The sequence below is a fragment of the Meles meles genome, chromosome 1, assembly GCF_922984935.1.
Source record: "Meles meles chromosome 1, mMelMel3.1 paternal haplotype, whole genome shotgun sequence".
NCBI lineage: Eukaryota > Metazoa > Chordata > Mammalia > Carnivora > Mustelidae > Meles > Meles meles.
The window spans coordinates 61,544,382-61,567,088 of NC_060066.1; the positions used below are offsets into that span (position 1 = coordinate 61,544,382).

The following is a 22,707-nucleotide window of genomic DNA, read 5'->3' on the forward strand; positions in this document are numbered from 1 at the left end:
AATAATCTTCTAAAGACTCCTGAGTTATTATAGCATTTCTAACAAACTTGAGTGACTTTGAGGTTCAGCATGGAAAATTTTACAGCTGAGACTACATTTACTTTGAATCCAATTTTTCCGGAGCCAAATAATCATTTGCAATCAAACACATTACTGTTAATGCATCATAATGACAAGGGATTTAGAAGGTCAATGATCTGTGTTCAATTTCATACCCTACTAACAGATACTTAGATAAGAAAGATGAGCCAATGAGCCCAACCGGAAAGCACAAACTGATAGTCTGATCACTTCCCTCTCTCAGGGCAAAGACACTGTTTGTGAACAAGAATAGAGCTATTTATAGGTGCTCGACTTCCAGACGTTATATTAGTATCAGTGATTAACAAAAGGAGACCATCAGGAGAAGAGCAATGAATGCAAATGTTACACTGTAATCAAACTTTGGAATGGTCAGTTCCTTCTTTTTATTTTCATTGCTTTCACCAAGATCTATTTCCCCAAAATAAGGTTTTTAAGATTTAAATTTTAATATGTTTTCCAGGTTCCAGTTCTAAGGTATCACTATCATGAAAATTTGGACAAACCAATACACATCAATTTAATTAGCTACTTTCAAGGAGTTTGGTTCTAAAGATTAGATGAAAATAACTTGTTACCTACACATAGACATTAGCTTCATGGTCTAATAAAATTCAAAGTGCAACAGAAGAATACCAAATACTTATGGGGAAAAAAATCCTCTTAGTAATAGTTCAAAATGAATTATGTGGCGAGGTGCCTGTGTGGTTCAGTCGGTTAAGCATCCGGCTCTTGGTTTCAGCTCAGATCACGATCTCAATGGACTCTCATCAGCAGTCTGCTTGTCCCTCTCCTTCTGTTCCTATCCCCTGCTCGTGTTCTCACTCTCTCTCTCTCTCAAATAAATGAATAAATAAAATCTTTTTTAAAAAATGAATTATTTGGGGCACCTGGGTGGCTCAGTCAGCTAAGTGTCTGCCTTCAGCTTAGGTCATGATCCCGGAGTCCTGGGATTGTGCCCCACACTGAGCTCCCTGCTTAGCAGGGAGTCTGCTTCTCCCTCTCCCCTCTACCTCTGCCCCGACTCATGCTCTCCCTCTAACCTCTCTCTTTCAAATAAGTAAAATCTAAACAAATAAATAAAAGAATGAATGAATTAATCATTTTGAGAAATAATGGTAATAATAATTGTAACACTAATACATAAAATATTCTGTGCATTTAGCTTACTACCTCATTTAATCCTCGTGATAACTGCATTAGGTACAAATGAGTATCCTCTCCACTCTCCACTGAGAATCCAAGCCACCCCTCCATCACAAGTTTGTCTTACCCCTAAGCTTATGCTCCTCACCACTGTGTTGCCCCACCTCCCCAACAGCTTCCCGCCAGCAAGGAATAGTAATGGGTCCAAATGTCATCTACCTATGACCTTCCCTGGGAATCCAGACTCTCAGGCAGGCACTCAAGCTGTGTCAGTACATGGTCCTCCCTGACACTTTCAACCCAATTCTTTATACTGACAATTTCCCTAATGCCCTGTAAAGGCACTCTAATCCCTTTCTTTACTCTAAGTTTATGCTTTCCTCCTCCTTCTCGAAATATATTTTTTTCTATTTCTATTTGGTTTTCTCTCACTTACAAACCTTTTCCTACCTGTTAAAAATTCACATTATTGGGGCGCCTGGGTGGCTCAGTGGATTAAGCCGCTGCCTTCGGCTCAGGTCATGATCTCAGGGTCCTGGGATCGATGCTTCGCAGGGAGCCTGCTTCCTCCTCTCTCTCTGCCTGCCTCTCTGCCTACTTGTGATCTCTCTCTCTGTCAAATAAATAAAATAAAATCTTTAAAAAAAAATTCACATTATTATCCCACCTCTGAAATTCTAAATGTCACACAAAATGGAAGATGACTTAATTTTGTGGTATTAAGAATATTTTCTGATCGTTTTATATCTATCAGTTTTGTTTCTCATAAAGTCTTACGATCTCTTTAAAGATTACTTTCCCCAGGTCAGTGCACAAATAATTAGAACAGCAGAACTCAAAACATATTTCAACGACAGTTTCCTTTTGCAGTGAAATTGAAATAATTAAATTATAGAACCTACTAAAAACTTAAAAACTGAGATATGATAAGGTCAAAAGATTTAATAAACGTAAATGATTTTACTCTTAGCAGCTACTTCATTAAATTCTTAGAAGACACATATGCAGCTTAAAGGCTTCTTATATACAAAGCGGTTCCTTAAACAATAATTGTATGAATTATTAAGTTCATAAATATGTCGAAGATGCTTCCTAAGTGACTGGGAGATTTTAAAATGGGTTGACTAAGGTTCTTTCTGAAAAACCCACCCAAATGAGAAAAACCAAGCAGGAAAACCCCAGCAGTCTGAAATACCAGAATAATATTTGAAAATATCTGATGTCCAAGTTGCATGCTGATAACAAGCAATATTGAGCTTAAAAAAGAACACCTAATTTCTATTTAAAAATAAACAAACAAACTCAAACTACAAAGTTTCCATAAAATACCTTTTCGGATTACAATAAAAGTCAGTTCCCCTAAGCTGAAACCATTATGATTCTTTTAGCTTTTGTAGTAAAAATAGATTCCTGATCTCCCTTTTTTACATTATGCCATTAAGAATTTATTTTTTTCAGACTCTCTTCATATTCCTACAAAAAAGACACCATATTGGAGCTCTGTCTTGATTCAGATCTTGGGTTTATCCATCTTTGTGACTTTTTCTGAGTAATGGGATAACTCCACTTGGGGCCAAAGGTCCTCCAAAGGTTGGGTGGTTGAATGTAAAGAAATGATCTATCCATCTTCTAGAGGGTATAGAAGGACTGCATACTCCCTAGGGGTCAGACAAAGCCCTTACCCTGCTCCAATTCATACACAGCTTCCAATCCATACACAGGCTACATTTTACCTATCACAAGAGTTCCCAGAACCTGCAGTTCAAATAAAATGAGCAATCTTAGCAAAGCAAAGCATCCGAAAGCTTGCCTTTCAGTAGCACCTGACGCCTTTCTCTGCACAAACTCTGTGGCATACAGAGCAGCCTACACGCTATTCTAGATGGAGAATTTATACAATGTAAAAATGGAAAACCCACATCTATGGCTCTTCGCCTATTTCAAAAACATAAAGCCGTTAAAATGGGTAAGATATCCAGCCTTCTTAAACTGCCTAAAACAAACCCAGCATTATTCTGGTATTATCACTGGGATGTGATACTCAACCTCTAGCTGTGTTGTTCAGTTTTTACAGAGAAATTGAAATATTGTGAAACATTTGGTCCTACTGGTATTTCTACCCTTCGGTGCCATTTGGTGGCAGGTACTACTGACTGTTTGGTATGTGCCAGGAAATGTTAGAGGTGTCAGTAACTGAAAATGAAAAGACTTGGTCTGGTCCCTCAAGGATGACAACCGAGCTGGGGAAATGGGCCAGCACAGACTCTCTAGATCACAAGTATGAGGGAAGAACTTGGGAAAAGTAGAGGAGGGAGATTCAGATGACATCATGGCAGAGGGACATAAGAGCTGAAACATAAGGAAGGGTAGAAAAGGGGCAAAGGGCACTCTAGGTCAGGGAAGTGTGGTGGCTACAGAGCCATGAATGTGTCAGCTGTGTGCAGGTATGGCCAAAGCCAGTTTACAAGTCGCCCCTGGGCAAATGACAGAAAGGATGTCCCCTCTGGATGAAGAGAGCCCTGTACCAGCACTGCTTGTGGAACACAGGGTGCCATCTGTCTAGAGAAGAGCCCCACCTTCACAGATGGTAATAGTCTGGAATAACTGGGCCATCATGTTTGAGGAGTGGAAAGGCATGTGGTTGGATAGGTAGGTCGGGAAGAGTCTTAAATGCAATGCTCAGGAGTTCAAACTAGACTGCAGGCAATGGGGAGTCACTGGGGTTTAGAGTTCAGAAGTAACCCAGTCGTATTTTGAAAGGCAATTCTGCTGGCTACATGGAGAATAGATTAGAACTGGCAGGGAAATGAAGTGAGCAAGTCCGGTTCGTGATATCGCCCCCATCCAAGTATGAGGTGGTCAAGGCCTCGCTTATGGCAATGGATCCAGTGCTCCCAAGTGAGGGGAAAAAGAATGGGAGAAGTCAAGGCAAAAGCAGTCGCAACAGGGACAAAGTATAGATTTGATGGGAAATGGAAGGTTCAGCAGTTGTCATCAGAGTTCCAGATTCCAGTTTCATCCACATGCTGAGCACAAGATGGGGGATATTTAGGCTGGAATTTATGATAGCTCGTTGTCCTGCAGCATAGCGAGGGGGTACAGTAGTAAGATGACTTTCAGTCATAAACCAAAGTCTTCAATGAATATTGGATAGTGATGGGAATAATGAACAGTGATGAGAAAGGAGCGATAAATGCAACTAGACAGGAAGAAAAATTACAGGGAAACGCTGGTAGATGGGATACAAATTCCAACATGCCACTTAGCAGAGACAAGAGACATGAATTTGATCTTTCTGGGTTTCAACCTCCCTAATCTGCATAATGGGATAAATGATATTTTTACATAGGATTGATATAAAGTGGTAATAGGCAAACTACGGCTCAAGGGCCAAATCCTGCCTGCTGCCAAGCTTTACTGGAACCCAGTGATGTTTGTTGGTTTACCTGTTGTCTATGGCTGCTTTCACACTACACCAGCAGAGTTGAGTAACTGTGACAGGGACTGAAAATATTCACTATCTGGCCCTTTACAGAAAATGTTGGCTGACCTCTGTTGTAAAGGGTCAATATAGAAAACCCCTGAGTTCAGTGTATGGCACACAGCCGAGGCTCAATATAAAATTTTCCCTTTCTGCTCTTTGAGGAAGGTCACACTAATTATGGAAGGGACAAGAAAAATGTGGCCTTCACTTTATGACTCTGGGCTTCAGGGAACAAGGTTCATTTTTTCCAGGTTGTGAAGGAAGCAGTATTGTTAGAAGAGAACTGGTCTCAAAATAAGAAGACAGGGTAAGTGTTGCAAGAACTCTCTGATGCTATCAGGAAGTTAAGCTCTACCTCACAGAGGACTTTGAAAACAGGAGCTAATCTAGCCTTGTAAAAAGCATCTGCTACTGTATCAGGTATCAATTAACCAGTCTCTTCCCCCAGAATTAAATTTCTGCTCAAAACAGAAGGCTCTGGGGATACTGACAACTATTATGCAGGAGTGAAAAGAAAAACCAGCTTAATTTTAACAGCCAGAGCTTGTGAATTAAGCAAGGATACAGGATGGGTGAAGAACCAGATTCTTTCAAACAGAGAGGAAAGTCCTATTTAGATACCGATTTTAAACAGTCTACAAGAAAAAGTTTACCTACTCTTGGGCTCTAATTCTTTGGGATAAGGAAAAGCAAATGGTTGTTTATAAGTCAAAGACAAAATGAAGTCTGGATTTTTTTTTCAGGTTAATCAACCTTCTCTAATTTGGAAACTTCACTACATTCAATTTCACTGAAATTTAAGTAGATATCACCTCATGAAATACTTAAAACGGGGCTTTAAAAAAGGTGAAATCCAACTGGAGCCTAAGAAATTAAATGGAAAATCAAAAGTTGTTCATGTACAGCATGGTGACTATAGTTAATAACACTGTATTGTACATTTCAAAGTTGTTAAGAGAATAGATCTTAGAACTTCTCATCACAAGAAAAAGAATTTTTTGTAACTATGTTTGGTAATGGATATTAATTAGACTTACTGCGGCAGTCCTCTTGCAATATATGTAAATATCAAATCATTATGCTGTATGTCTGAAACTAATGTGATGTTCTATGTCAATTACACCTTAATAAAAAAATAATAACAATAAAAAGTTGTTCTAGCAAGTATAACTAAGACAATCCCTGAGGAGGGGTGTTCTTGAGGGGACCAGCAGAGCTGTGCATGAAGTGGGGAGCAAGACAGGTTTTGCATTCCTGAAAAACAGCAGAGACATGTCATCTAACCTTCAGACTCTACTTTAGATGTGTGCATCAAAGTGCAGCAGAAAAGAAAAAGTTCAGTGCTTTGGCTTATGCTGGAAAACTTAACAAAGATAGGGAAACGCAGAACCCAAAACAATTTTTTCCACTGAAATATAACATTTCTTCCCTCAAACACATACGTGTACCTCATGGATTGTTAAAATATGCCTATCAAAACAGTTTGCTACCTTTTCAGCTACCTCATGTATACCCTATACACAAAACTTTGAAAAAAAAAAAAAAGAGTTCAGTGATTAGCACTTTGTAATCACTCTGTAATTTAAAATATTTATAATGGCTCATGAGCTAGAGTTTGAAAAATAAAGACCGGTGCTTTAAAGAGATTTTTGCTTTGAATTTTAATATTGCTCATAATGCAATTACTTTACTTACATAATACAATAATTTTCACACCTGCAGAATTCATTTAGGAAATATAATAAAATGTGCTAGATTTTTTACACAGTAAATATGTAATAGCAAGTTCACATTATACTGGATTCTAGCCTACTATTTCATATTTTCTTTCATTGCATTTGTAGGTCATTGCATCTGTAGTATAGCAAATTATCACCTTTGAAAAAACAGAACTGGCTAACAATGTTTTTCTCCCTCTGAACTAAAAGCTACACTGAAATGGAACAGGTTGCTCACCTTAAGGATGTTATGCAAGGCCTCCTGTTAGTTTCCCAAAGTGAAAATTTCCATTGTACTAATGAAACACACTTATTTTTCATCACACAAATATGTTGCTATACTTTTTAGATGGTGGCACTGAGTTACTTTTCCATCCAACCAAATTCTGGTTGAAACCAAATGCTTGAACATCACTGTAAAAGTTACAGTTCTAAAAGATAGGTGTGACTCTAAGATGTAAACTAAAATTTGACCGTTTAAGAGAAAAAATCTAATTCAAAGAATAAATATAGTTGAGAATTTAATATAGATGATACCAGCTAAGACAACTGCATTTCAATATCCAAATTGTACTCTAGGTTTTACGTTAATTAGTGATAAAACAATGACTGGAAACCTGGGAGTTCTTTCACTCATATGCAAATATCCTGAGGTTCCTTTCAGGGATGGATGCCACAGCTGAGCAGCCTCATTCCAAGCTGTGTAGGGAATACGTGGCTGTCCTTGGCAGTGTTGTGGCACAGGCTAGAAAAGCTATTTAAAGTGGCATTCAACACTTGTGGCTGTGTCAAGAGTGACTCAACGGGACATAAGTAAAAGCGTGAAATCCAGGGTGGCAATGACCTCTAGCATCCTGAAACAAAATCCTAGGAGACTAATGAAATTTCTTCCTGCTATTCTTAGACCATTAGAGCACTCTCCATGGACTTCATGCCTGATCAGTTATCACAAGAGCTGTATTCTGAATAGGTGTCTTACTCGGATGACAAAGTTGCATCTACCCTAAATTACCAAATATGGGTGGAAGTTTATTGTATTTTTGTGCAGATGGATTTTTGTAATGTAATATCTTTTGGTGGGGATGTGGCAGTGTGTATAAATAACATCACCTCTCTCTTTCACACACACACACACACACACACACACACACACACACACCCCTAGTTCAGGTACACCTCAGAGAGGGCTGATATTACCTGGTTCGCCCACCCAAGACAGGCAAACATCACTACAAACATTAGCTGGATTATATACTTCAGGTTTCTGTTCTTAGTAATTAATATCCAGAGTTCTTTCACTTAGCGCTTTATCAAAATGTATGATTTAAGGGGAAAAATACATTTGCTTCATGCATTAGCAAAAGAGTTCATATAAACATAGATGTAGACACAGCCAAAACTAAATAATACTAAATAATAAAACTAAATAATAAATAAATAAAACTAAATAATAAAACTAAATAATAAAATAAATCTGAAGTAGTTCGGATGTTAACTTTTAGTGCCTCCTGAAAAGGTTTGGGAGGGATGAGAGCGAACGTCTTCCTCTTCCACTATTCTACCTGTCTCTGTGCCAGTCACTGTACTTCTTTGTTCCCAGTGGGATGGTCCGTGTCTAGGTTCTTTATTCTAGCTTGGTCACATCTGTGTATCAAGGCTGACATTGCAATCACAGAGAAGTCTTCGTCTCCTTAAGTTCTTCAAAGTTCTGATTATAAATTATGGAGTCATCATTAACTCTGTTCCAAGAGACATGGGGAAAGAGCGAGTTGGGTAGGGCTGAATACTGCTGATAGACACAGGAAGTGCAGCTTGTGGAATGTCCCCATGTCTTGGCCTGGAGACTCCTTCGTCCTTCTTTGGTCCACTGCTGAGGCAGGAAAAGGTTTAAAGACCAGGCTGTTGGAGGGCAAGAATAATTTCCAGGCTGACTGCTACCTTAAAAAGCTTTGTCACTATTCCAAGAGTGGAATACCTAAATAGGATATTTTTTTTTTTTAAAGATTTATTTATTTGACAGAGAGAAATCACAAGAGAGGCAGGCAGAGAGAGAGGAAGGGAAGCAGGCTCTCCGCCGAGCAGAGAGCCCGATGCGGGACTCGATCCCAGGACCCCGAGATCATGACCTGAGCTGAAGGCAGCGGCTTAACCCACTGAGCCACCCAGGCGCCCCCTAAATAGGATATTTTTAATGAGGAATGTGTCCTGAGAGTTTTGCAGAGCTCTACTGTACCATATAATCTCCCCTATAAAATACGGGAACATTTAATAAGAGTTGGTATATGTAACAATGAAGAGAAAAAAACCAAATGGGGTTAGGCTAGTGCTCAGTGGCCAATGAAGCTCACTCTCTAACAAAGTCAACCAGCTCCAACAAACCAACCTGCTACAATACGGCATTCAGATTTAGGCCTTATCATGTTATAGATTATTGAATGTCATGGAACAACGGAGTTGTTGTCAAATAGAAGAAAACCACCAATGCTAAAATCAATGCCAAAACCAAAAAATATACTGTAATCTATGGTTACTTCATGAATTATACATCAGCAGCAGGAGGGGTTTTTTTTTTCTATGTTATCATGCTTTGATCAATTTTTATTCCAGTAATTCTTTCAGAATCAACTTTGTTGATCATTTTGACAGTATCTTTCTTCATTAGAAAGGTCAGTTCACAGATAAGGAAACTTACTCTAAAGTATTAGTCAAATCCTTCTAGAATCTTCCAAGTGGAAAGTGTTAAATATTGTGACCATTCCTTCATAATACTTATGCTCACCTAAAATAGTACAACATTCACTTTGTAAAGTCTCTCACTTGAAATAAAGAAAACAAATCTGTTAATAACCAAAGCAGTGTACATGAATTTTCAAAACCAGAATATTTAAATACTCCCAATGTCTGTTTTATGATAACTTTAGATAATGTAGAAAGAACGCCTTGGTTTTGTTTTGTTTTTTTTTTTTTAACATTGAAAATGATAATTACTTATTGAGATTTAAAAACCAAGCTTGAAAGGAATCCAAAAATCTTACTCTAATATTAATGAAAACCAATGATTTTTCAAAAGAGATGGAAAAAGTGCTTGAAAATTAAGACAAGCCTTCCTCAAATGGAACAAAAAAGCAAAGAGGAAAAGTGCATGATTCTTGGATAATTTCTTTTTTTAAAAAATATTCCCATGTAAGGTAATCATTTATCATCCAAACTGGGACACTTTTTAAGAGTGAAAGAAGATGCTGTTAATAATTAGCCTCAGACAAAAGGCTTTAACCAGGGCATTCTCAGTAAAAGCAGGACCCATGGCACCCTAGGTAAGAGAATGTGTGATGTGAGCTTTTTATCAATTTCCTCCTCTGTTCTCACCATTCTCTCTCCGATCAAATGAGGTCAAGTGGACAAAAAGTGGTGCAGTTTCAGGGCAGCCTTTAGGGGAAAACAGAGGAGCATGGATCTCAGAATAGGACCACTAGAGCTAAGGAATGGAATATTTGAAACATTTTAATCAAAATCCAACATTTTCTATCTTATCTCTCCTTTTTTTTTTTAACACCTAATTTATTCCAGGCTTTCAACCGTTTAGTCTGCATGAATTATGTATTTTAGAAAGAAAAAAAAACACATATCTCCAATCTAAACCTCTACAGACCGCCAACTTCTTTTAAGGACCTCTGAACTCTTATGGCATGTTATTGGAAGAGCACAAACCTCATCTATACAGCTGGGCTGCAGAAAGGAAAGGGAAAGAAGAAGAACCAGTAAATGATACAGAAACGACATGACTGGTACACTAATTAGGCCCCTGGCAATCCTAGATTAGAACTTGGGGATTGCACAGGTTCCACCAAGGCACCAAGAGGTGCACTGATATAGGGAGATTTCCATGTGCGCTCACACTGCCTCAGTCCGTCTGAGGTCCCGTTGATGGTTTTGATGGCTGCTGTTGCTGTTTATCACTGAGACAGTCCTCGGAAAGCTCAAGGCTCAATGTACAGGCACAGCTGTTTCCCCCACTGTGTGTGTGCGTGCCTATGTATATACACATAGACGTCGGCTTCCCTCTCTATCTATAATTTCTCTTTATGCCACTGGCTTTTATGAAAGGCCCACACTAGGACCTGTTTTCACTAACTGAAAGAAACAGAAATAGGATTTTCACTTCTATGAAATGATAACTGCTTCTTTGCTTTATGTCATTTCAGCTTACAAAGGATTTCCTAGGAATGCTCTATTTTCAGATAATGGGGGAAACCTGTCCATGTGTACACACACACACACACACAAATACACAACATGTGAAAGTTCTGTTCTTGGACTAAAAGGAAATAATTGGTGGCTCTGTTACAATGTATTTCTTTTTTTTTTTTTTCCATCCAAAGCATTAGAATAAGTGAACCATACACTGGAAATAGAATGAAAATGTTATGCACTCTTTTCCCCCTTTATGAGTACATAGGAGTTTTTATTTTACTTGGATTTATTTTCTTTTCACTATTTCTGTGACTTGAGTTGCCCACACTCTAATTGACTTGGAAGGCTGAGTGTGGTTCTCAGGGAGTTATCACCGATAGGGCAACTAAACAGGAACCATCCCCTGAGACACAGCTTTGACCTCTGGCTCTCTCCAGAGAGCTATAGTCCCAGCAGCAGACTCCATACATCTGTTCCTACAATACAGGCCTCTCTCTTGACCCAAAATTGTCTAAGGTCTGCCAAGCCTTCCCATGCTTGCTTTAGGTGTTGTGCTGCACCAAGCCAATGGGCCAATGGGGATGGTCATGTGGGTGTGTGTAGGCAATGAGCCGGAGGCAGGTCTCCTTCCCACGACTGTATGCATTCTCCATGGGATCAATTTCACTGTCAGTGGGAGAAAATTGGTTCTTGAGCAGAAGGGTGAAAAAATCTTAGATGTTACAATAGTCTGTAGCTCTCCAAGCTCCGCCCTCGTGACAAAATCTTATTCCTTAGTATTTAGTTTTTCTCTTTGGAGAGAATTTAAATTTAACTTAATTTTTCTCCTTAGAGGGCCATTAATGAAAAAAGGTTGAGGAATAATTCTCTAGTCAATCATCTTCCCTTTCCTGAGGGAAGGCAGTAGAGGGAGGGAGAAAGGGACAGAGGTAGAAAGAGAGGAGGAGAGAATGGGGAAAAGCCTAAGAGAATGAGGGAGGAATCCTTAGGTAAGAAAGTGATGGCTGTGGATACTAGGAGAAGCGGGAAGGGGAGCCGACAAGAAGCAGTACCCCACCCTCCACCCTGGCCCATGCCCAACAGGGTTGCTGTGTGGTTCTCACTGTATGGGTTCAGATGAACAGAGAAGTCTTCCTGCAGCCTTCTATTGTTCTTATCAAATAAGGGCTAAAGTCTAGCTTCCTGACCTGACACTTGAGACGGGCCCGTTGGCCAGCATTGTCCCCAAACACCATATCCATGTCTGCGCCCAGGCTGAGGCTTGCCTCAGGAGGCTGAGCCCTCTCCTAAGTGGCTTTGCCTGAAGACACAGTTGGTGTCTTTTGTCCTTGACCTTCTTTAGAGATCTCAAGTGAAGGCACCGTCTAGTACTGAGTCTCTTTCCTTTCGGCTCTCAGGTAGGCCCTGCTCCTTGTTGGTTGCTGGTTGTCATTTCATCACAAAGAAAGACAATCTCGGGGCGCCTGGGTGGCTCAGTGGGTTAAAGCCTCTGCCTTGGGCTCAGGTCATGATCCCAGGGTCCTGGGATCGAGCCCCGCATCAGGCTCTCTGCTCAGCAGGGAGCCTGCTTCCTCCTCTCTCTCTGCCTGCCTCTCTGCCTACTTGTGATCTCTGTCTGTCAAATAAATAAATAAAATCTTTAAAAAAAAAAAATAAAAAGAAAGACACTCTCATGTGCCATAGGATCCGCTTCCCTTAAAGGCTTTCAAACACCTCTTAGAGTGAAATTATCTATAATGCAAAATTTAAAGGCAAACAGCTACTGCAGTCCCTTTGGGAAAAGGCCCAAGAAAAGGGAGAAAAAATATTTCCAAGCCAGAGGCTGACTAAATTGCCCAGTGCTGGAAGAGATACAGGATCAAGTCTAATTCCAATTCACTGCCCAGGAAACTGGCAGCCAGTTAAGCCCATCTTCTCCCCTTGCACATTCCTATGAAAGGCAGGCCAGAAGCAGCAATTCCATGTCATGGTAACCCAGAGCTCTGGGCCAGCCCCCCTGCAGGCACACTTGGTGGGCCCCAGACTCACAAATTGCCTCAGATGTCAACTTTGTACGTTATCTCTACATGAGGGTATACAGACAGTCCCCAACATAAACTAACAAGACTGAAAGAACCCAAAGTCCATCATACAGATATAAACTTGTGTCATGTTACCAGATCGTACTGCATCATGGAAAACTATGAAAGAACACTTTCTATTAGCTCTGTTATTATTTTGTGAGAAGCACAATTATATTTCATGTTCTTCTGTGTATGTGTAAAAATGTTAATTTGTGAAATATTGGCAGTGAAGATATACCTGTTTAAATTCTGTTTTGGTATTTTTTTCAGTTGTTTATATACTACAAAGTTCAATTAACAGAAGTGACACCAAGAAGCACGTTCTATAAGAGCCAAGTTGTTATTTTCAGGATCATACCCAAGGACAAAACACAACAGGTCAAGGGGCCTTGCTATGATTTTGTGTATCATAGTCGATGCACATAGCTTGGGCTGAATGGCTATTACTGAATTGATTACTGGGTATTTATTCCATGTCACTGAATAGATATTTTAACCTCCTGTGGAATACTTGATAGAAAAGGTCAAGTTTTTCCTTCTGTGCTAGGGATTTGGTGGGTAAACTCATAACTTCAAACTTCATTACAGAAATATTCAATAAATTATAAAAGACAGAAAAATGAGAAGGGAAGAAAACAAATGGTTTCAAGGATATGAAATTCCTGTTCAAGCTAAGAAAATACATTTTAAATTCTGGAGAGAAGGGAGTGTTTTTCTACGTGTCCACTTTAATGTGTGTTGCCCACACAGAGCATTCTATATCTGTTCATCTCAACTACCCAACTGAATAAGCAATCATTGCAGAGGCAAGGTAAACAGATATTCTCCTCCAAAGATATCTCACCTCCTAAGCAAGTGAGGGAAAACACACAGATTCCAAGCATTCCAACACAAGAGCTTCATAGCATAAGCAGGATCCTGATGTACCCATAACCCAAATAGTGAGGGCTAGAGTATCATCCTACTACAGTTTTAGCAAAACAGATTGTTCCTAAGTTGTAAAAATACTATTCACACATAGCACTCACTTCATCAAGAATTATTCTAGAGAAATAACAAGTTATATGTTTCCAGAAGAGTACAGGAAAAGGTAGTGATTTACATAAGACATCATACTGAGCTGTTTTCAAAAGGTTTCAAACCTCAGACAAATGAACAATACTTTCACTAAACTACCATATAATCAAATGTAAATAATTTCTATTATATTTCACCATTCAAACAGAGAAGAAAATGTAGATCTTGAAATAAACAGATACCAATCCCTTATGAAAATTTAGTAAAGAATCTACTTAGGTTGGCAAAGAGTCACTTGGCTTGATTAATAATTTGGAAACAAATTTATTATTTATAACTACATTAAAATTTCCAAAACCAATGTCCTAAGCTGCTGGGTATAGTTTGTAGGTAGATCTCTTATCTGTACATACATAATTTGAAGTGACTTCCAATAATCTAACTGACATGCAGGTGTATGTCATGTAGAACAGTCTACTGTAATGGGCCATTGTTAAATTCTAAAATTTCTATTAAATTTTACATTCTAAAACTCAATTAAATTCTAAAATTTAGAGATTCAGTGAACTCCCTCATCTGGGAAGTCAGGTTATTGACCGTATTCTATCCTCAAGGGAAATGCTTCAGAAATACCTTCAAATCTTTTCTATAACAGTACTTAATTTTAGATATGTGTTAATAAAACTGTTATAAGCAAATAAGCCATATTAACCTTCACGTTTCCTTTGGTTTAGCTGCTGATTTTTGCATATGTGGCTGACACCCCTTGGAACATCTGATGGAACAATGACTTAGACCACAGTTTCCTAAAGGTCTGAAAGAGTTCATTTAGCATCCAAAACACTCCTTTAAATCCAGAGTTTATCTCCTTCATCTTTAAAATGCACTGTAAACTTTCAGCAGTGACTCAAATATGTACCTAATGCTTGACACTGCAAGGAGCAGTAAACTTTCTCAACCCAAACCCACAAGTGTAGCACATTTCTTTCTTTCTTATGGATAAAGAAAAGTAAACATTATTCATAACAACAAAAGACCTAGTTGAAATCTTCCCGTTTGCTACAAGATGTGCATTTCCTCATTTTGTACAACAGAGACATATTTTATTCCACCGACTTCCATGTTCTGGTCAGAAAGTAAAATGCCTTTAGGAGTCACCAGGATGCAACACTAAGCATATCAAACAGGGGAGAAGCAGTTTTATGACCGTCTGCCTTCAGTTGATTGTTTACATAATTTACATGTTGTAAATTATCATATACGACATTAATTTCTAGTTAAAAGGCACATAGTCTATTAAATTTCCATCATCTTCACTGTTTTTTAAGAAAGAACCACTGAAAAACTTGAGAGCAATTTAAAGAATTCACACGATGACACGTTTTTCTGCTATTTTTCTTTTCTCTATTCCATAGTCCGCTTTCATCTAATATGCACCAAATACCAACAGGAAGCCTCTGCAATTCAAGACGACTCTTGACATTGTGTTCACAATTCATATTGCAATACAAAACTAAATATATGGGATGAAAATCAGTTTGAGCTAACCCTCAAAGTTGTAAATAAAATTAGATAAACAGCATCGTGCCGTTGAATTAAATGCTGCAAATCGTGGCAAAACAAACTTACTCTGAGATTGAGATGCATGCAGGCACAATGGAAATGTGAATTTACCTTCATGGTAAGCAACCACGATGGGCTCTGAGGTAGGGTAATATTCAATTGTGGAAAAAAACGAGACACCCACAGTCAGAAACACCACCGACACAGCAGACCTCACAAGAGAGGTAAATGGATGCTTTGTGGACACTGACTCGCTCCTTACACAGCTAAAGGAGACAGCCCTTTTCTCAAGCATGGGACCTAGCAGCCCTCTGAGCTACACGGGGTCACGCTCTCTCTTTCACTGCTCCCCTAGAGAACCAGGCCAAAAGGCACCTCCTCTGTCCTCAAGGACAGACCTCGCCTCTATCCAGGAAGGAGCCCAGGCTCCAGCCCTCCACAGGAACCCAGCTAGTGCTCTCCGCAAATTCCAGCCACTGACACCACGCAGCGCCACCGCCACCGCCACCAGAACCCTTCCAGACTCTGTTGCCCAGGCCTGTTCTGACCCAATAACAGTAGTTAAGACAGAGTAAGCCATTGCGTGCCATTTCACAGGAAGAATAACTCTATCTGACTCCATCAGCTTCTGGAAAGTGTTTCTCACCCAGCAGGCACCTTCTGTTCTGTCTTACCGGAACATCTCAAAAGAGGACAATCAGGCTCACTGGAAGATAGGCAACCCCTTTTCTGACCACACACCGAGGAAAGCAACACTCCGCTTTTCATACCTTTGCAGCCACTGACGAGTTAGGTTTCTCCAGCAAGTCCCAGAGCTTCTTCCGCTTCTCCGGGCAGCAGGTGTTATCAAACTCTTCGCCCTCCCGCTCTCGCATGGTCTCGGCCTCCCGCCTCAGTTCTTCGTTCATCTGCTCCTTCTTCTGATGATACCTGGCTTGGCAGCAGGACTCCAGGTAGATCTCGTCAATCCCCCAGTAATCAAGCTCTTGGCCAAATGAGAGCGCGCACATTTCTTCCATCATATGGAGTTTGCCCGTCCGGTAGAAGTTTAAAATGGAAGTGAAGGCCCCCGGGTGCCGGTCAAAGAAATACTCGTTCTCGCTAAGGTTGTAGTCATCGCACACCTCCAGGAGGCTCTCGTGCGTGTTGCAGTCCCGGAGCTTTCCCAAGCGTGTCCGGGGCAGCCGGTCCAGCGTTCTCCACAGGACTTCGTGGTTGAGGCCCCCCACGTTGATTTTAACCCTCCGTGAGCATGTCTTGCTCCTAATGATGTCCACAGGTTCTGGTGGAAGGGACAGTGTCGATCTTGAAGTCTTCCTGTTTAAGCCAGGGGGGACCTTTTCTGCCATTTTGAACTGGACAAAGCCACAGAGCCAGGCTCCTCAAAAGAATGAGCTGTGGGAATGTCAGCTGAAGCGATAGCCCTCTGAGGCAGGCATTTCCACCAACACAACTGGAAAAAAAAAGGAACAACAATCACTTGGTTACTTCCACTTCCCTAAAGCATTTCCCATTCTTTGAGATCACTTTGTTGTTCATGCACAACCAGGAGGTCTAATAGTAATTACTGTGTATTAATGGAGATAGGAATCATTGCCTCAAGGTATGAGAAAAGAGAAAAAGACAACACAATGTGCTTTGCACACAGAAAAGGCTGTGTATTCAATTTTATACATCTAGAAGGTGTAACTCCCAAATTTATCATCGGAGACCACTTTCTCAAGCTCTGGACTAACATATCTATGTGTTGGTCATCTCGTTCTAGATGAACAACCGACACCTTACACTAACCTGCCCACACCTCCAACTTGCCCAACTAGTTCCTGTTCCTTCTCCATTTCAGATTTCCCGCCCTCCACATCCCCACAGCCAGCCACCTGAGCTAAAACTCTGCGAAGTCCCAATCGATCTGTCTACATCCAGTTAAGAACCAGGTCTTAACCACCAACTGCACCTTCTAAACATTGCTTAAGTGCTCCACCACCATGACCCAGTCCCTGTTACCCTTGAACCATGATTTTGGTTCAAGCCCTCATCACCTCTTGCTTACATTTCTATAACAGCCTCTTAAATTGGATCCCAAACTCTGGTATTGTCAACCTAAAAACCTTTCTCCACATAGCTACTAGAATGATCTGCTAAGATACAAAATTGGCCCTTTCCACGCTTTCAATCCTTCAAAGATTCATCATTACTGGCAGTGTAAAGAACAGTTAGCCTTATTAGGTCTGGTCCACTCATCACCTCTCATCCCTCCAACATCACTATATTCCAGCAACCCCAGACTACATATATCCTTCTGTCTCAAGTTTCTGGAGCTTTCTTCATGCTGTATCCTGGAAGAGCTTCTACCTTTCCCATTTCCTTTTTACTAACTGCTGCTTGCTCTTCAAGACTGATCTCAGACATCAATCACATCCTCCAGAAAGCCCTCCATGATATCCCTCCTCTAGGATCATGAAACCTCTGTGAATGTCACTTCTGTTTCATCATACCGATGCAATAACACCTTTCCCACAAGACGCTGGGAGCTCTTAAAGACAAAGTCTTTCGTATCCTTACCACCAAGCACTTATAGATTGTGAGAACTTATTTTTGAAAGATTTTATTTATTTATTTGACAGACAGAGATCACAAGCAGGCAGAGAGGCAAGCAGGGGCGGGGGGGTGGGGAGAGGAAGCAGGCTCCCTGCTGAGCAGAGAGCCCCATGCAGGGCTCGATCCAAGGACCCTGAGATCATGACCTGAGCCGAAAGCAGAGGCTTAACCCATTGAGCCACCCAGGCGCCCCTGTGAGAGTTTAATAAATGTTAAATAATGAATCAATTCTTTGTTTTCCACAAAACAGCTGACAAAAGATGTAATAGGGCTAATGCTTATGGCCAGAAAAATGCATAAATGGGGTTATTTGAATGACCTGCCTAAAATGAATCCATGTTTACGTGTTAAATGTGTATATGTTTGTGTGTACATAGTATCTGTCAGAATGTGTGTGTGTGTGTGTGTGTGTGTGTGTGTGTGTGTGTGTGTTTGTATTCTTTTGCTCCACAGCTTTTTCTCCTGGGTTCTAATTCTTTAAGATATAACTGCTCTAGTTAGTCCCTCTTGTTGATCTATTATTTTGATCTTCGGCAGCAAGGATCTTCTTATTTGATCTTGTCCTATGTTTTTGCAGAAAATCATAGCGCTTCAAGCAATACATCCAAAACACCGCTTTTAATGTAAAACACCATGTTTCATAGCCAATGCCCTTATACCAAAGGGGAAAACTCTTAGATTTAAGAGGTCCTTATAATTAGAACTCTCTCCTAAGATACACACCAATGTCTGCATGTCTCTGATTTCTCCACTCCTATAAGTTAAATTTATTTCTCCATCTGGAAGTCAAGTATCCTCTGAAATTAAAATAAGTCACATTTATGAAAAAAAAAAGGTGGCTGGACTATGTAAGAAATGTTTCCTATACCACCCATAAATACACTTGAATTGAGAGGTTTTTTTTTTTCCCAACCACATGGTGACAGAAATATGTTAGGTAAATACATACACACTGTCATCACAGATGACAAAAATACCAATTTTTACAAAAACAATGATGAGCCACAGTGACTGGGCAAATAGCTTAAATTCTCTGAGCCTTAATTTCTTACTCTGCAAAATGAGGATATCAGTATCTACAGTACCACAGCAGTATTATGATGATTCAATGAGATAGCTTATGTGAGGTGCTCACTACAGGGAGGTATATCTGAATAGAATAAGAAAATTTATATTTCTCATTTTAAGTTTGCTTTCCAGTCACAGAAAGAAAACTGAGATTAAAATCTACCCTAGTGTCTATTAAGTAAATGCCAGCAATTAACTGTTTCCCTATTCATACGTTCTGTCTTCTCCAGTAAATTTTAAGTCCAGAAGGTGAAGAACTGTTGGTCCCACCTTTTCTGAATCTCACAGCATGTATCTTGGATGCCACTGACGCCCATGTCCAAATTTTGTATTCAGGTGACAAGGGAATAGGTATATATACACACACACAAAATTGAGCAACAGTATCAGGATCAGGGAACAACTGAAAATATTAGAGATGGGGCAGTTCCAGTAGCGAATCTGATTGTTTGTTCTCCATTAAATAATTTGGTTGTAGACTCGATGACATCTCAGCAATTCACATAGATTATGTGAACAGTCCACATGAATAATAAACAAAGGCTAATCCATTTTTAATTTGGCTACAAATACATATAAAATGAATTTACTCTTTCTGGAATATCATGTCATCCTAATGTGAAAAAGATAAGCAGTTTTTGAACTGACCAGAATATCAGATTAGAGGTTTTCCGAAAAGGGTGAGAACAAACCCCAACACTGACACAAACATCTCCTGTTCCAGTGCCAGGGCTTAGTGGGACTTGCTTTCTTATCAAAGTCATTATTAGGGGCTTGGGTGGCTCAGTGGGTTAAGCCTCTGCCTTTGGCTTGGGTCATGATCTCAGGGTCCTGGGATCGAGCCCCGCATCGAGCCCCACATCGGGCTCTCTGCTCAGCGGGGAGTCTGTTTCCCCTCTCCTACTGCCTGCCTCTCTGCCAGTATACTTGTGATCTCTCTCTCTCTCTCTGTCAAATAAATAAATAAAATCTTTTTAAAAAAATCATTATTAAAAGCATAAATGCTATGTCATAGTCACCATTTGTCTCAGATAATTTCACAGATGATTTCCAGTGACTTTTCCTTTTTGTACGTTGTGTGTCTCAAGTGAAGAGAGGTCATAAGACTTAAATTTCACAGTATCTTTTTTACTGATCAAAAACTTTCTATTATAGGAAATCCAGTGTTGACTGCAAATCCCAGAATAAAAGCCAGCTGAAATTCAATGCCCTGTCTTCAAAGCAGGGGTGGAGAAACTTAGGATGAGAGAATGTGACCCACTGATTTGATTTTCTTTTTTTTTTTTCCATTTTATCCATTTTATTTATTTTTTCAGCGTAACAGTATTCATTCTTTTTGCACAACACCCAGTGCTCCATACAAAACGTGCCCTCCCCATTACCCACCACCTGTTCCCCCAACCTCCCACCCCTGACCCTTCAAAACCCTCAGGTTGTTTTTCAGAGTCCACAGTCTCTTATGGTTCGCCTCCCCCTCCAAATTTTTTTTTTTTAATAAACATATAATGTATTTTTATCCCCAGGGGTACAGGTCTGTGAATCGCCAGGTTTACACACTTCACAGCACTCACGATAGCACTTACCCTCCCCAATGTCCATAGCCCCCTCCCTGATTTGATTTTCTTAAGACTTAAAGATGGTCTGCTCTGATTACTGTTACTGTGGTTGAAAGTTTTTATTTTCCTTTGGCAGAAAGTTCTGCTTGTTATCTGATAAGAAGTGCAGGCTCAGAGGCCCAAGTTCGGAGCCATTGAAGAGCTCTGAACAGTGTTGAGAGAGTTCCTCAGGTGCTCAGAATAATCATGGAAAACAAATGGTTGCCTCTGGACCTGTAGTTGAAGTCAAGTACAGAGGACGGTACCTCAGAAATGCACTCAGCTTTTCTGTCTGGCCCCTTGCCTGTCATTCTCCCTTCTCTTTCTTCCTCTGTGGATTTCCTCTCCCACCTTCCTGTCTGTCTTGCACCATACATTGCTTACCTTTCTCCCATTGCTTTCCCTCTCTTCTGATCTTGTTCCCTAGATTTTTCTGTCCTCAGAGCCTTTGATGAACCACAAAACCAAACTATACCATTTCAGACTTATACCCACTTCAAAAATTTTTTGAAGGTCTTAATATGAAAATCTCTTAAGCAAAAAACGCCACATCTCCCTCCAGAAGAAGAGAAAAACATCGGTACTGAGCTGCTCTGTATGGGAAGTTGTATGAGCTTGCACAGGGGGCTCTGCTCTGAGCCTCAGGACCCCTGGGTCCAGCTGGGCTGAGTTTCTGCTTCCCCTCACCCTTCTGGTTGGACTTGTTTCCTCACCCATTAGATAATAGCATTTTATGCCTACAGATCATTAATATCCTATGACACTTGGCTCATCTTTCCTCCCACTACAATTCTGTGATTTTTACCACCCTCCACTCCACTCATTATCTTCACTTTAGATAAAAGTGAACATATCCTACTACCTCGGAGTCAATGAAAATTTTTTTTCCTTATTTCTTTAAAACGAGGTGGTTTCCATGTTTCCTTTCAAGAAACCCTTGAGTATTTACCAGAGCTTGAAACTACCTTTAGAACATCATAAAAGTTTCACTTCTGTTATTTAGTGTTTAGTTAATTTTACATATTTTGGCTTTTCATTTTTCATCTATGTTCTTTTCTGCTATATTAATTTTACTTCTAACAATGAACCTGTCGGTTTCCTCTGGGTTAGGTACTGCGTCTTGACACTCTTAAGAGTTCGCAAAATTTATGTTTTTAATTTTAGTAATTAAAATGGATATGATGCGCCATTTTCTCACATTTAGCTTTATAAGTGAAATTATGTCTATCATCCTCATTTTACTCCATAAAAATTTATCATCTAGTTCAATTTAGTATAAAAGTATACTATAAAATGTACTAATTCAACGTTCAAATGATGTAGATGTTATGCAACTGTGTAAAATTTATATGCACTAATAGTTACAAACTGAATACTTTTTTTTTTAAAGGAATAGATCTGTTTTATTTAACAGACAGAGATCACAAGCAGAGAGAGAGGAAGGGAAGCAGGCTCCCCACCGAGCAGAGAGCCTGATGCGGGGCTTGATCCCCGGACCCTGGGATCATGACCCGAGCAGAAGGCAGAGGCCTTAACCCACTGAGCCACCCAGGTGCTCTGACTTTTTTATTTCAAGGGCAAAATCTCAGTGAACATTTTCTTATGGCAGTTTGTTGATTTATTTCACCTCACTTGATTAATTGAAAAGTCAAGCTTGTAACAATCAGTCGACCCGTGCAAATGTACTAAAATTCCCTTCATTAGTCTGTTGGAGAAAAAAGCGACTCTTTAAACAATAAACAACAACAAACATTCTCATTTTGCACAGCTGCACTGTGCTCCTACCAGCAGCGTGAAATTATGCTGCCAACCCGTTCAGGGCCAAACCTGACAAAACACAACTTTTGGATCATGGCATCGTAATTACAGCTTGAGACTCCAGGTTGTGGCGGCTGCGGGGAGGGGGGTGGGGGGGTAGTTTACTGTACTCTCAAAAATACTACCATTATGTCATATACTTGACACTTCCTTAGGGTAGCAAGGCACGATAAGTCCCATGTGTGATCCTGTGAAGATGCAAAGCCAATCCTTTTAAAAATCTAAGCGATGTTTAACATTTCATTTCTGTGTTGCTAGTACACACTGAGAAGGCATTTGCACACAAGCAGCTCTGAGACCTTAAAGTTGAAATCACTTTCTGTAGAGCTAAAGCATTTTCTTAAATTTTCATGTATGGTATTAAA

At 40.0% G+C, this 22,707-nt stretch overlaps 1 protein-coding gene across 1 annotated transcript in view; it reads right to left on the bottom strand.

Annotated features, from left to right (window-relative positions):
* The window catches only part of KCNB2 (potassium voltage-gated channel subfamily B member 2), a 393,955-nt gene that overhangs the window by 349,047 nt on the left and 22,201 nt on the right, over positions 1 to 22,707 (bottom strand). Inside the window, exon 2 of the mRNA XM_045996346.1 lies at positions 16,034 to 16,716. Within this exon, the coding sequence (XP_045852302.1) occupies positions 16,034 to 16,612 (579 nt within the window). The 5' untranslated portion in view covers positions 16,613 to 16,716. The remainder of the gene's footprint in view (positions 1 to 16,033; positions 16,717 to 22,707) is intronic.